Source organism: Rhizophagus irregularis, chromosome 25, assembly GCF_026210795.1.
Source record: "Rhizophagus irregularis chromosome 25, complete sequence".
In the NCBI taxonomy this organism is placed as follows: domain Eukaryota; kingdom Fungi; phylum Glomeromycota; class Glomeromycetes; order Glomerales; family Glomeraceae; genus Rhizophagus; species Rhizophagus irregularis.
In genome coordinates, this window is record NC_089453.1 from 3,461,706 (window position 1) to 3,476,334 (window position 14,629).

General features: G+C 26.5%; 3 protein-coding genes across 3 annotated transcripts; 2 read left to right on the forward strand and 1 right to left on the reverse strand.

The window, feature by feature from the left end:
• Window positions 1-968: 968 nt before the first annotated feature.
• OCT59_017138 (uncharacterized protein) lies at window positions 969-2,391 on the forward strand (the record flags this gene model as incomplete). Its single annotated transcript, XM_025333767.2, has 2 exons — window positions 969-1,150; window positions 1,229-2,391. 2 exons carry the CDS (start codon window positions 969-971, stop codon window positions 2,139-2,141), a joined length of 1,095 nt encoding a protein of 364 aa, XP_025169423.2. The 3' UTR covers window positions 2,142-2,391.
• Window positions 2,392-6,063: 3,672 nt separating this feature from the next.
• On the reverse strand, window positions 6,064-7,098 carry OCT59_017139 (uncharacterized protein; the record flags this gene model as incomplete). The annotated part of the gene is made up of 5 exons (XM_066146167.1): window positions 6,064-6,270; window positions 6,347-6,438; window positions 6,514-6,632; window positions 6,700-6,774; window positions 6,959-7,098. The coding sequence occupies 5 exons, from the start codon at window positions 7,096-7,098 to the stop codon at window positions 6,064-6,066; spliced, it is 633 nt and encodes a 210-aa protein (XP_066003888.1).
• A 6,626-nt stretch (window positions 7,099-13,724) lies between these two features.
• On the forward strand, window positions 13,725-14,360 carry OCT59_017140 (uncharacterized protein; the record flags this gene model as incomplete). The annotated part of the gene is made up of 3 exons (XM_066146168.1): window positions 13,725-13,930; window positions 14,054-14,178; window positions 14,239-14,360. The coding sequence occupies 3 exons, from the start codon at window positions 13,725-13,727 to the stop codon at window positions 14,358-14,360; spliced, it is 453 nt and encodes a 150-aa protein (XP_066003889.1).
• Between the last annotated feature and the right edge of the window lie 269 nt (window positions 14,361-14,629).

Genomic DNA, 14,629 nt, shown 5'->3' on the forward strand with positions numbered 1-14,629 from the left:
TATTTTTATTTTTATTTTTTTTTATTTATTGTTATTTTTTTTCTTTTTGACGATAAATAAATTGCTTCGACACACCAAATATTAAAGGAAGAACCATTTTTTTTCCCAAAACGTTGCGCCAATGCGCCATAAATGAAAATATTTCTTCGAGTTGTTCCAAAATAAAACCTGTTTTATCATAATAATCGGGTTCATCAACGTTATCAAAAATAAAATAATAAAAAAAAATAAAATAAATAAATAAAATAAAAATAAATAATACCAAAATAGAACCCATCATTTATTAATTTAGCCTTCTTTAACTCTTTAAATAAAACCTAAATAAACTCCCGTTTTTTTTACTCCTTTTCCTTAAGTAGATCCAAAAAGTAAAATCTAAAAATCACTCCCAGTAGAAAAAGTAAAGTTCTGTAACAATAACCTTGTCATAAAACCTGTCAAACAACATTAAAGATCTACCAAAGAGCCCATACAGTTGCCCCGTCCATCTTTTGACAATGATTGGTCTAGACAGACCGCTGGTACTTCAACTTTATATTAGTGGCTTTAACAAATAAACATTTATACCAAATTTGGAATTCACCGTTTTTTGTGGCTTCCAAATAATTTTGGCTTAGTATTATTTGTTATATTTTTTTTTAAAAAAAATAAACGCGTTTAAAAATCTTCAAATTTAATTGGAGGACTTGATCAGCCGGGTTTAACGTGATTTAGATAAACTTAAAACGTTCCGTCCAATCTGGGCCAATCTGGAGTTTGCCGATTACACCGATTACACAGATTTATTTGATTTTTTTTACAAATCGTTAAATTTGAACGCGGAAGATCAAAAAATGTATATATCATGTGATCTTCTTTTGTTTATCGACGGTAAATTTCTTTTTCCGTAAACATTTTTTAAAGTTTTTTTTTTTCTTTTTTCTTTTTTTCTTTTTTTATTCCATATTTGTTTCATAAAAATTATCGAAATGGCGAAATCTAAATTCTCACTCGTTGGAAAAATTACATTGTCTTCAATAGTAATTTATTGTCTTGCATTATCAGCGTTAGAATCTTTGGTAGTTGTTTATCATCATGCTTTTGTCGTTAAATTTATACTCACACCCCAAGGAAAAGGAATCTCTGATTCAGATCTTATTTATCATGGAATGTGAGTTATCATTTTATTTTATTTATCTTTTCATCTTTTATAATATTCATCAAATTTTTGATTATATTATTTTCCTAGATTTTTTTTATCGCTCATTTATCAAGTGGCTTTTTGTGTGTACTCATTAATCACGAGAAATTCAATTCAACTCATGGCTCTCGTTGTATTTAATATTCTTTCTCTCGCGTATGCTGGAGTACAAATTTATCAACATATAATACTTGAAGAAGAAGGTACTATTGGAGCAGAATTTAAACCTGATGATAAATTTAAAACTCCTGAAGATGCGAGAGATTTCTTTGTTAAAAGAATGAGACCAATTGAATATATTATCGCTTCATTAGTGTTAACATTTTCAATTTATTTAAGTTTTTTATCATATAAATTAACAAAAGAATTTGGTTGGGAAAATTATAAAACTTATACCGCTGATTTAAGAGTTCGTAAGGCTTACGTCTCACTTACAATTTTACAAACTTTAGTAAAATTAGATATATTTTTTTTAATAACTTATGCTATACAACTTGTTCCATCAAAATTAATTGGTTATTCCAGATCAATATTTGAAACCGTTTTGGTATTTGTTATCGGTTTCTTATTATCATCATTGGCTTGGTATTCTGTTGACAAAGAGATGAAATATATTTTATTGATTGTAATTAATTTATGTTGTATCTCTTTAGCTTATATAGTTTATAGACTTATTGGTATTAATTCTCCTGTACCTGATGATACAATTGATCCTTATCAATTTACGAGAAGACTTTTAACTTTTACTTTATCCGTTACCTTTGTACTTGTTTGTGCTACTATTTATTATGGTATTATTTGTTTTAGAAATATGACTCGTGGGATATATATTTATACTGTATATGGTCTTCCAGGATCAAAAAATGATAATAATATTTCTCCTGATGAAATCAGAAAGTCAAAAAGAGCTTCAAAAAAAGCTGAACTCGTTCGTACATCAACTGCCATCAGTTTAGATTAAGGAAGAAGGGAGAATAGAAAAGGGAAGGAAAAAATGACAAAAGAATATTAATTTAATTCGTTTATGTATATAATTGTATATATATAGAAAGTTTTATTATTATTATTATTATGATACCATGTGGCGCAGTTCATATTTTATTTTTAATTATATATATATATATATATATTAATATTAATAATAATAATACTTTGTGATCTAGAAGAAAAGGAGAATAAATTAAAAAATAAATAAAAATCTTTATAGAATTACCTATTAAAGTGATTACATAATATTGGGCTGTGAATGGAATTTTCGATTTCGGTTCGGTTCGGTCGAATGTTCTTTCATCTCCGGTTTTATTAATAACCAAAAATGAAAAGATATGTTGTGATATTGTAAACATAGTTTAATTTGACAATTCTGACATATTAAATCCATAAATTCTATGAATAAGTTTATTTATTACAAATAAGCTTATCTCTAAATGTAAACAAATGAAAGATTAAACAAAAGATGATAGAAAGTATTTAGTATTTTTTTGATTTAAAAGTATAATAAAATGAGAAAAGATTTTTAGCCTATAAACAAATAAATGACCCGTTCCAAATAATGAATAAATATTTAATTTTGGTACCTTCAAAAAATTATAATTATTCCTTATTAATAATTATTAGACAAATTATATATATTATATAAAACTAATTTTAGTAAAATGAAATGCCGAATTATTAGTATTATTATTTGGAATGCAGTCAATGAATCAATTTTAGTAATTGATGCATTCAATCATAATATTACTTTGTTATCCTAAAAATAATCGTATGGCGCTTTTTTTTTTTTCAACGAATTGGTATGACATTTACATAAAAGTTATATGAATGATGAGATAAATTTATTTGTTAAAAAATAAATATGATCGATTGATCAGATTATTAATTTTTGATAATACAAAATCTTATTAAGAAAACATCGAAATGCCGCAGGTTATCAAGTTATTCTGCGCATGCTTGGCATTCCCGAATTTTTTGGCCCGAACGATTTTATATAATTATTACACAATAAACACTTAATTATCACATGAGCTTTTAACTCGGCCTACCGGACCGGGCCGGGCCGAGCTTACCGGTTAAATTCCGGATTGAGGCTCAGCTAATTCACTATTATTTTCACATGTTCCACATGTTCACATGCTCTACTTTATCCGAGTTTAAAAAATGGTTATGTTACCCATATGGATTACATATGTCCTCTAATAGTTTAACCAAAAAATCAAAATAGTTAGTTATTTAACCATGTGATCCTTAAAGCCGGCATTAAATTATCGGGCATTCGGACGTCCTTAACGTACAGCAAGGGGGGGGGGTGGTGTACGATATTAACGTACGAACTGGCCCGAGTTTAGGAGTTATGCACTTGCACGTGATTGCGTTAACGTTAATTCGTACATACTGTATGATCGAATTGTTCAAAGTATTTTTAACCAATAATTCTTAGTTGCATTAACTTTACATTTAGACCATTTAAACCATTTAAACCCTGGAAATACAAATTATGTACCAGTTTTTGGATCTAATAAAGTCTATTTTAACCATACTATCATTAAAGATTGTTATCATTTAAATAACATTCATTCTCAATCTCATATTCAGTCTTATATATACGAATATATCAAGTGATCATAAGTAGCAAACTTCATTATTTAAAATTGTATATAATAACAATACTTGAAATTTATATGCTAATTATGTAACTTTTGAAATATTATAAACTGTAAAGTTATAAACTAATACATTGTAAATTTACGAATTATTATGGTCAAAATATTTACAATTTATGCAATTTTTCAAAATTTTACAAGACTTCCAAAAAACAGGTCCCAAAAAAATTAAAATAGGTAAATATATAAAAAACATAAAATTTTTCTATCTAAATGCATATCTTTTCTAAATACTCATTTTTTCAAATTTTTATTATAGTTCCAACTCTTAAAATAATGTATTTAAAAAGAGTTGACTGTAGTTATAATTTATATTCAATAATTTTCTTAATATTAAAATTATTTGAAGAATATTTAAAAAGGATCTAAGTTTTGATCTAACTATTAAAAATTATTTTTAAAATACTTTTTTTTTCAAATATTAGCAATTAAATTGATTAAATTAAAAATATTAACTGAAAGTAAAAAGTGAAATTGAAACACTTATTTTATAAAGATTATAGGTTGAATATAATTTTAAATTTTAATATAACAAAGTAGTATGATTTTTCCAATTCTAGCTTACCTAATATTTAAACTACTACAGCCTATATAAATTTACCCATAAACTTCCCATATATTTCCTTAAAATATCTAAAATTAGTACATTAAAAGCTGGTTAAAAATCAGGATCAATCAGATTTTTAGTTTTTATTATTTTAAATAATCAGTATTTCAAATTTTTAATAGACCTATAAATTATATCATTAATATTAATAATTTTTAAATTAATACATTTTTTAATCAGTAAAAAATAAACAACATATAATTATTAATAAATAAAATTCTAATATATTATAAAACTTTATAATTTATAAAAAAATTAATTAATAGTATTTTACTTATTAAATAATCTAATTTTCTATTAATTGATATTATTGATATATATATATTTTTTACCTATTATAAAAGAACTTTTAATAAATAATTAAAATAATACAGTCAACCCTTGTTATAATGAATTCTAGGATTCAAACTTCAACTTCGCTATAAGGTTATAGTGAAGATTTTAAGAGATTTGATTGGTTAATTCGTTATAGCGAGAGGAAATTTATTATAGCTATCTGAAAAATTCACTATATCAAGGGTTCGCTATATCAAGGTTTGACTGTACAATCTTTACTATATTTAAAAAATTCCAAAATTCAACTTTATTATTAATCTTACAGTAAAATCTAATATTATGATTATTTGCTAAATAATATTATCTAACAAATGCTAAAGTATAATTTTAAATTCTTCTAATAAATATATAATATATTTAAAATAAAATTAAGTAACTTTAATAAAATAGATTTCTATAGGTAAATTGTAATAAAATTTTAGTTATTAAATCAGATATGCTTTTAAAAAATAATAATCCAGATACTTTAAAAACTAATTTGTAATCATCTATAAATATTTACTTTTAAAAATATTAGTATAGTATATATATTGGTAATGTAAATATTTGATTAAAACTCCGCAACCTGACCTGACAGATCGGGTGACCTGACAGGTTGACCTGAAATATTCAGGTCAGGTTATCAAATTCATGACCTAACACGGGTCAAGTCAGTGCTGGTTGGTACCTAACCGATCTGTTGACCTGATATATATTTGGGTCAAATAAATTAAAAAATACCAAAACTAATAATGATTCTAGCATTTTTATATGTACAATCGAAAAAAAATGCTAAAACTATCAGTTTTGGCATTTTTACATGTAAAATCAAAAGAAAAACGCCGGAACTAATTATTTATCTAAAATATTAATTTTTTTAAAAAACATTTGAAAAGCCTTTAAAAAGTATTTTAAAAGCATTTTAAAATGCCCTTTTATGTTATTTTCATAATGTTCTTATTAGTACTCATAAGCTCGTTGTTACAATATTACAAAACAATTTTAAAAGGCTTACAGAAGGCTTTAAAATACATATTATTTAATAATCATCTTAAAACAATTTTATTATTAATGCGAACTATACCTATATAATTATTAAATAGCAGTATAAAGAAAATCATTTTTGAAGTAATTTCTATTGTTAATATCATAGTTTTCTACTGTACAGGAAGTACCACAATCATGCACAAAATGAATTTTTTGATGTGAATTTATAATTGAAATTGAATGTATTCGCTTCCAATTTTTGTTACGTCCTTAAAGTAAATACCTATTACATTGCATAATTTGATTAAACCCAATCAAATCAAACCATTCAAATGATAAGAAATATGATAATTATTGTCATTTGATCGGTGTACAAAAATTGCTTGAATACGTGCAAACCATTTTTCATTTTCAATATCATCATTGTCTTCTTTTCCTTCTATCTCAACAACGTCACCTGCTTGAAGTTTTATGTTTTCTTCGATTATTGTATCATCATCTATAATTGTAAAAGAAAGATACTGATAAAAAAAATAAATAAATTAATATTATAGTATGTCCATGATATATCTGAAACTATATTTTCATCAAGTTTACTTTCTGAAAATGTATTTTCTGTTTGTTCCATTTACCACGAACTTTTATATTAATATAATTGGATAAGGATGACGTAAAATAATTTTCTTGATCTATTAGTATATAGATTTCAAATAAGTGATTTAATATTCTGTAAGTAAACTAAAAAATGTAGTTGCTTATAATACCTTCTTCAATATCTTCATTTGAATATATTTGCGAAGTTAAATACCATCTATCAAATAAACTTTTGATTTTTCCATTAATTTGTATATTATTATATAGTAAACCACAATCTATTAAATATCTTGAATTATAAATTGTAGTTAGTGATCAAAAATAATTATGGGAGACATTTCTTAAATAATTATTACCTAAGACTTTGCAATGTGTTTTCTCGTTTGATAAAATCTAATTCTACATTTTTCTTATTGATATGTGGTATATAACTTTTATATATTCAATGAACCATTTCTTTCAAAGATATTGATGCATTAATAAGATTGCCAAAGCGTCATGCATGTTCAGAAAGATGACGAAGAACATAAAGGTTTGATAAATTTGAAAACTCTTCTGAAAATACCTATTAATTTTAATTATCAAAAGTTAATTGCTAGAATAAAATCTTATTACTAAGTAAATTTTACTTTTAACAAATTAATAGACAAGTTTTGCAACATCGCATCTAATCTAACATAATCATTATCAGACATTGATTCCACAAATACTGCTTTTGAACATATGGCAAACTTAACCCAACATTGTTTAATCATCGATATTGCTTGTAAATTTAATCATAATTGGTTATTTTCTTTAATACGTTGCATCACATTATCTTTGATAGAGCGTTTATTAAAACATCTACGTAATAGAAATGGCATCATTATAGCTAACCTTAATGTATCAGACATAAAGTAACTGTTCTGATATAATATGGGTTTTGTTGACGTGACCAATATGATGGAAATTCAAATGATTTCCATACAGTAAGAAAATTAGCTTTTCCATCTCTTGTAAAAGATTCTAATGTAATACACTGGTAAAAAAATGATTTATCTTACACATATCTTACACATATTGGGTACTCAAAATGTAGAAAATCATACACAAATAATACACATATCATACACATATCGGGTACTAATATATATATCATACATATATCAGGTACCTGATAGGTATACTATATATATAAGTACCCGATATGTATATGATATGTGTATTATTTGTGTATGATTTTCTACATTTTGAGTACCCGATATATGTAAGATATGTGTAGGATATGTGTAGGATAGACCATTTTTTTACCAGTGATATTAAGCAATCTGCCTCCCAATCCAGCCACTGCATAAAATGCATCTTGTGGTGTTTGTGTATGACAATCTCGAAATAATTGATCCAAAACATTTGGTTTAATACATAAACTGTGTTCTTTTGCAAAAGCTGTTTGTAATAAAGGTACATCATGTAATTATTGCAAATAATTATCAGTAAGGTGATAATATCTTTCATGTTTTTTAATATCATAATCAATTTCAGTAAAAGTATCTTTAAACACTTTGCAAGTTCTGCATCCATAATTTGCATTTTGACGTAAGATTCTAGCAAGGTCATTACCTTGAGATAGATTAGCCGTAGTCAAGCCCAATCTACCAGTCACCCAAATCTCTTCTTCCCCAATCTTCATTACAATGCCATGTTGTAATTAAGGTTACTTGCCAAAACCTGTTTGGCCTAATGCCGAAAGGTGAAACCTCTTATATAGTGCCGAAATGCTAAAACGCTGAAACTGCAAAACCTGTCAAAATTGCAAAACTGCTGAAATATGCCGAAACCTCTATAATAGGTTTCTCCGTAATTTCAGCATAGTTGATCATAGAATTTGCATATAGTTACGCCAAGTTACACCAATTAATAATATAATTTAAATGATCAAATAATCTACAGATAAAAGATTAAACTTCAATATTTTACCGTCGTCTTAGTTCTTTTAAGCTTTATCTAGTGTTAGAATTTTCATTTCTAACTCTCATATTAATATTATGATATTAAAGGGCTTATATTCATTAAAGGAAAATGCATAACATGCATTTAATAAACCCAATTCCATCATCTCCTTTAACACTAAACTAAAGTTTCTTTTACTTTCTTTCGTTTTCTTAATAATATAATTAATAATAAACTGTTTCAAATGACTGATTATATAGAAGATTCACCTATTAAAAATAAAAATAGAGGAGGTCAGCCACCTAATAGCATTTGGGAAGATATTAATAAAGGAGAAGCTGTTGGTTCTGGCAAATTTGCCGCCTCCTGCAAGTACTGTAAAAATACATGGTCACGCGATAAAGTTTCAAAGCTTGAAGAGCATCTTTCAAACCATTGTCCAGATGCACCAGTAGCAGTTGTTAGAAGGTATATGACTAAAGTAATGGAACAGCAAGTTAAGTCCAAGTCATCCAAAAAAAAAAATACTCTGAAGGTCAAAGTAACATGAATAATTACTATGATTCAACAGAGCTTAACGAATAAAAATGTACACGAATTAATCGTGCATTAGTTAAATTTTTTATTGCGTGTGGAATTGTGTTTAGAATAGTAGAACATCTCTTTTTCATCAATTTTATAAAAGAGCTTAATGTCAGGTATAATACACCAACAAGGGAAGTATTAGTAAATCAACTACTTGAACGTGAATTAGCTCAAGTGAACTTCAAAGTTAATTCTGAGTTTGAAAAGGAAACAAATTTAACGTTAGGTTTGTTAAATTAAATAGGCTATCATACGTGATTTTTATTTAATCTTACTTACTATATAATATTAATTTATAATTTAGCCTTTGATGGTTAGACGTCTGGTACATATCGTTCAATTTGGAACTTCATTGTAATGACTTTGTCGCGTAAAGAATATCTTTATCAACTTTCTGATTTGTCTGAAAATTCGCACACTGCAGAATATTTAGTTACGGTAATTGAAAAGGTTATAGAAGGTATTGGAAAAGATCGAATATGTACTGTAGTTTCTAATAATGTGGCCAATGTTCGTAATGCACGAAAAATTATACATGAGAATCATCCAACGATTGAGAATGTGCGATGTGTTGCACATTCTATTAATTTAATTGCATGCAACATCGTCAAAGAGAAGTTTGGGGAACGTTTATTAAAACGTGTTAATATTTTGACAACCTTTTTTAGAAGTTTTCATCAGGCTAATGCAAAACTTGCTCAAATAATTAAAGAAAAAGGAATTAGTGGAGGATATTGCAAGACACGCTGGACTACTGCTAGTAAATCCGTAAATTCAGTAATAAATTTGGAATCAGCACTAGAAGAAATGGCCAGCGATCATGATAAAGTGCTAACAAATGACAAAATAAAACCGATTATTCAATCGAGAAATTTTTTTTCAAATTTACGAGTTCTTAGATTTGTTCTGGATCCTCTAAGAAAAGCGGTACTTTCATTAGAATCAAGAAGAGCTACACTTGCAGATTGTTTCCTAAGCTTGGCAAGACTTGCAGCTACATTAAAAAAATTACCCAAATCATTAAATCCTGCATTCTGAAGTCATTGTATCAAAGTAATAAATGAAAGATTTGATGAGTTCGATGATGATAAGTATATTACTTGTTTTTTTATAGATTTCAGATTTAGAAACGCGCCACTTAAAAAATGCGCCCTCATGAGAATTATCAAATGTGCAGCTTCAATCGGGAAAAATTTAGGTTTTGACCGTTACGAAGCTAAAACTTTATATGATCAAATACAGAAATATATTAATGAGCAAGAACCATTTGACCTAGATATATAGCACTTATAATATTATCCTAAAGCTCATTAAATCTACGTTTTATTTCTTCTCCATCAGTGCTCTTTTCGTCTCCTAATTGTATTTCATAATTAACTCTCTCTATTAGTTGTTGGAAGTCCCATGCTTCTATTTCTCTATCTAGTATTTCAGTAAAATTTTCCCATTGCACATTAGTTATTTTACTGATATCCACTATACGTTTATCTTAATGTAAATCTGGATCCTGTAATTGATTTGGGACACAATGCCGAAAATTATTCCTAATGAATCCTGATATATTTAGCATTATTGATATAATACTATGGTGACTGTTTGTAACCATCTGTAATAAGTGCACCAAAAATTCTACTGGAATCACATCGGGTTCATGTGTGATCCAGATTTGATCAATTCTTGATTTTGAGATAGAAGCTGATCTATTTTTGTTTTTATCCCATTTCTCATGTGTGAATAACTCTGCATCTGAATAGAGAATTTGGCACATATCATAGAGACCTAACTGCAATAATTATATTAGAAATTGAGATCCTGGTTGTCCAGTGCTAGGCAATCGATCTATTTTATTATTAATTATGTCATTAAAATCACCTAATACAATGTGCAGTACTATGGTGTTATGAACTGATCGGTTATGTCCTTCCATAACCATTTTCAATTCATCGATCAAACTTTTCCTCATGTCTTGATCGTTAGGAGCAGCGTATATTGATCATACCCATATTTCTCTCTGTACGAACAGGAATTTAGCTATTATGATATATGGGGATATGTGCACTACTGAGTAATAATGCTTCATCCATCTGTTATGGATCACAAGTGCCGTTCCTGATCTTTTAGTTTTTTGATCATGTTCACTGAAGATTATCGAATAAACTTTTGACTTAATGTCCTAATTTATATAATATTCCTGTCAATAGTCTATATTAGTTTCTGATATAGCCATAATTAAGGTTGCTTGCCGAAACCTAGAGGTTTAGGCAAGATGGCATTTCACCGAAAAGCAAAATTCTGCCGAAACTATATTAAAGTTATATTAAAAAACTGGCAAAACTTTGGAGTTAGGCGAAACTGCCAAAACTTATTATAAATGCTGAAACGTCCGAAACTCTGCCGAAACTATAATAAATCTATAGTAAAATTTTGACGAAACTAATCGTAGGATTTTGAAGAGGTTTAGACAAGCAGCCTTAGCCATAATATCGATGCTATTTTCATTAATGAATTCCAATAAGTTATAAAGTTTCTGTATAGACAGGACACTAGCAACTCTAAAAACATTGAATCTTTCGTTTCTTGTTTATTCAAATTCCCCTTAACAAATCTTAGCCTTTGTCTTGCTAAGAATACATTAATACTTTCTTCACTTGTCAATAAATCAACTACTTCTTTTATGTTGTCTTGATTCTTTCGAAAATCCTCCTTTTTAACCGTTGGTTCATTTGTTTTTGGGTGTATATTTTCTTTTTCTGCTTCACCACCACTGGTAAAAAAATAATTTATCCTACACATATCTTACACATATTGGGTACTCAAAATGTAGAAAATCATACACAAATAATACACATATCATACACATATCGGGTACTAATATATATATCATACATATATCAGGTATCTGATAGGTATACTATATATATAAGTACCCAATATGTGTATGATATGTGTATTATTTGTGTATGATTTTCTACATTTTGAGTACCCGATATGTGTAAGATATGTGTAGGATATGTGTAGGATAGACCATTTTTTTACCAGTGCACTGACCCGCTTTGTATTCTTTTTGTTGTTATTGTGACCATTCATTACTTGCATGCTATATTGAAAACGCGTTGTTGTCCTAATTACTCTTGTGTAGATTGCCTAGAGCTTGGCAATTTTCCCTTCCTTTTGTTATTACTATGCGTGTAACTTTATTTATCATCTTGTATAACCTTCGCTTTTGTTTTTGTTTAGACCGGCTAAAGAAAAAACACCTCCCATTAGATTTTTTTAATGTGAAAAATGTAAAATATATATTATATTATATATATATTAAAAAAATCTATTCTGCTACGTAAATATATATCTGACTATTAATAATTTAATACTCTGCTACGCATAATTATATCTGACTATTTTAAAATTATGTTATCAAATAAGCAATAATAAATTTCACATAGGAAAAATTTTTATATGTTAGTTAAGCAAACTCAAAAACTACCTTTATATATATTGTTTGAGGTCCTATTTTTAATTATAATAATTATTTAAAAAAATAAATTTTTATTAAAATATAATATTTTTTAAAAAGAATTTATAAAACTATTATAAATATAATTAATTTTATATATTTTAATAATAAAACTATAATTTTATATAATTAAAATTAAAATTAAAAATTATTATTATATAGTTTAGTCAATAATGAAACTGAAACTAGTTGGTGATGAAACTGAATTTTTTTGCAAAAAGAGTTTAGGCAGGCATCACTAATGATAATACAGGTGACATATTATGCAGATGACAAATAGATATCAGATCACAAAAAAATTCTAAGTTGATAAGATAAATAGGCCAGTTCATAATTGTTCAATTAGCATTTTTGATCGGGTTACATTAAATTTTACGATCAACGTTTATAATTGAAATGCTTGATCACATATATTAATTAATCTATAAATACAAAAGTTGTCATGTAGTCATTACTTTCTTAGCTATCAGTGCCTATTTTTCTGATTACCATATACACAGTGAAATTCGATAAACCGGATCTATCAGTTCCACTAAAAATATCTGGTTTATCAGGATATCCGGTTTAGTGAAAAAATTTCGATATATTGAAAATCTATTATATTGAATTTTTAAAAAATTTTCATGCTAATAAAACTAATATACACTATAATTTGATTTTTTCATCTAGTTTTAAGTTATAGAGGTCATGAAAATGAATATAAAATATTTTAATTGAATATATAAGTAATATTTAACTTCAGCCAGAATTAAGATTTTTATAATTCCGGCCAAATTTAAGATTTACCGAATTATGTTACTTAAATTTTATTGGTTTCCAGTCACGTGATCCGGTTTATCGAATCATTTTTACTATAGCTGGTTAGAAAATTGATCCGTTATAGCAAATATCGAGCTTTTATTAGTAAACTCTGATATATCGAGCCTATTTTAATATACGTGATTTAGTTCTAGCAAAAAAGTCCGGTTTAGGCCCAAATCCAGTTTATCGAATATCCGGTTTATCGAATTTCACTGTGTAATAATCCTGTAATGTATATTTTATAATAATTGATAATATAATTGCTATTATAATTTAATATATATTAAAATACCATATTATAATGAAATGTAAAAAAATAATAATTTTGTAATATATAACAATTATCCTTTTATATTAGTTACAATATTAATATTAAATATCATACTTGTTAATAGACTTATTAATATATATGTTATTAAATATGATATTTACATGACATGTCAAAAATTCCTAATATTATTTAAAAAGTATTATAAAATACTACCAAAAAAATCACTACTGATAGCAAAGTTTATTCTTATAAAGTATAATTAAAATTTTACAGCAGTTAAAATGTCTAAATACAAGAAAATAAGGGAATTATTATCTTTTTATATTATTACAGCTTATCAAGATATGGAAAATAAAGATTTATTTGAGGAAGAAGGTGATTCAAATAAAGAAGATGATGATGATTTGGTAATGCTTGGACTAACCTCATTACTCAGAATAAAATATTTAGAGCAAAGATCTTATCATGTAGCAAAATCAAAAGATTGGTATAACTATATTTTACCAAAATATGAAGACTGTAGATTTAAAAAAATTATTAGAATGAACTCTATAAATTTTCAAAAGCTTGTTTCCCTATTAATTACTCATCCAATTTTTCAAAATAATAGGAATCATTTACAAGCTTCTGTTGAATTACAACTTGCAATTTTTTTGAGAAGAATTGGTTCTAAAGAAGATATATTTGGATTATGTTCAAGATTTGGAATTACAAAAGAAACTATTTATTTATACTGTAAAAGAGTAATGATTGTGATTTTTTCTTTAAAAAAAACTTTGGTTAAATAGCTAACAGGTAAAGCTAAGCAGAATATACATGAAGGATTTAAAAATATTGGTGAAATGAAAGATGTTATAGGTGCAATAGATGGAAGTTACATTGTATTAGCAAATAAATGTGCTATTAAAGCAACCTGAAACATATTGGAATAGAAAAAAAAAATATTCTATACAATTGCAAGGAATTGTAGATTACAGAGGTATGTTTATAGATTATGAGATTGGATGGCCTGGCTTAATTCATGATACTAAGGTTTATAAAAATTCATATTTTTATCGAAATGTTTCTAAAATTATTAAAGAAGAAGAATATTTACTTGGAAACTCAGCATATCCTATATTTATTTTTTTAATTAAACCTTTTGTAAATTCTCAAAATCCTTCACAAATTCAATTTAATGTAATTC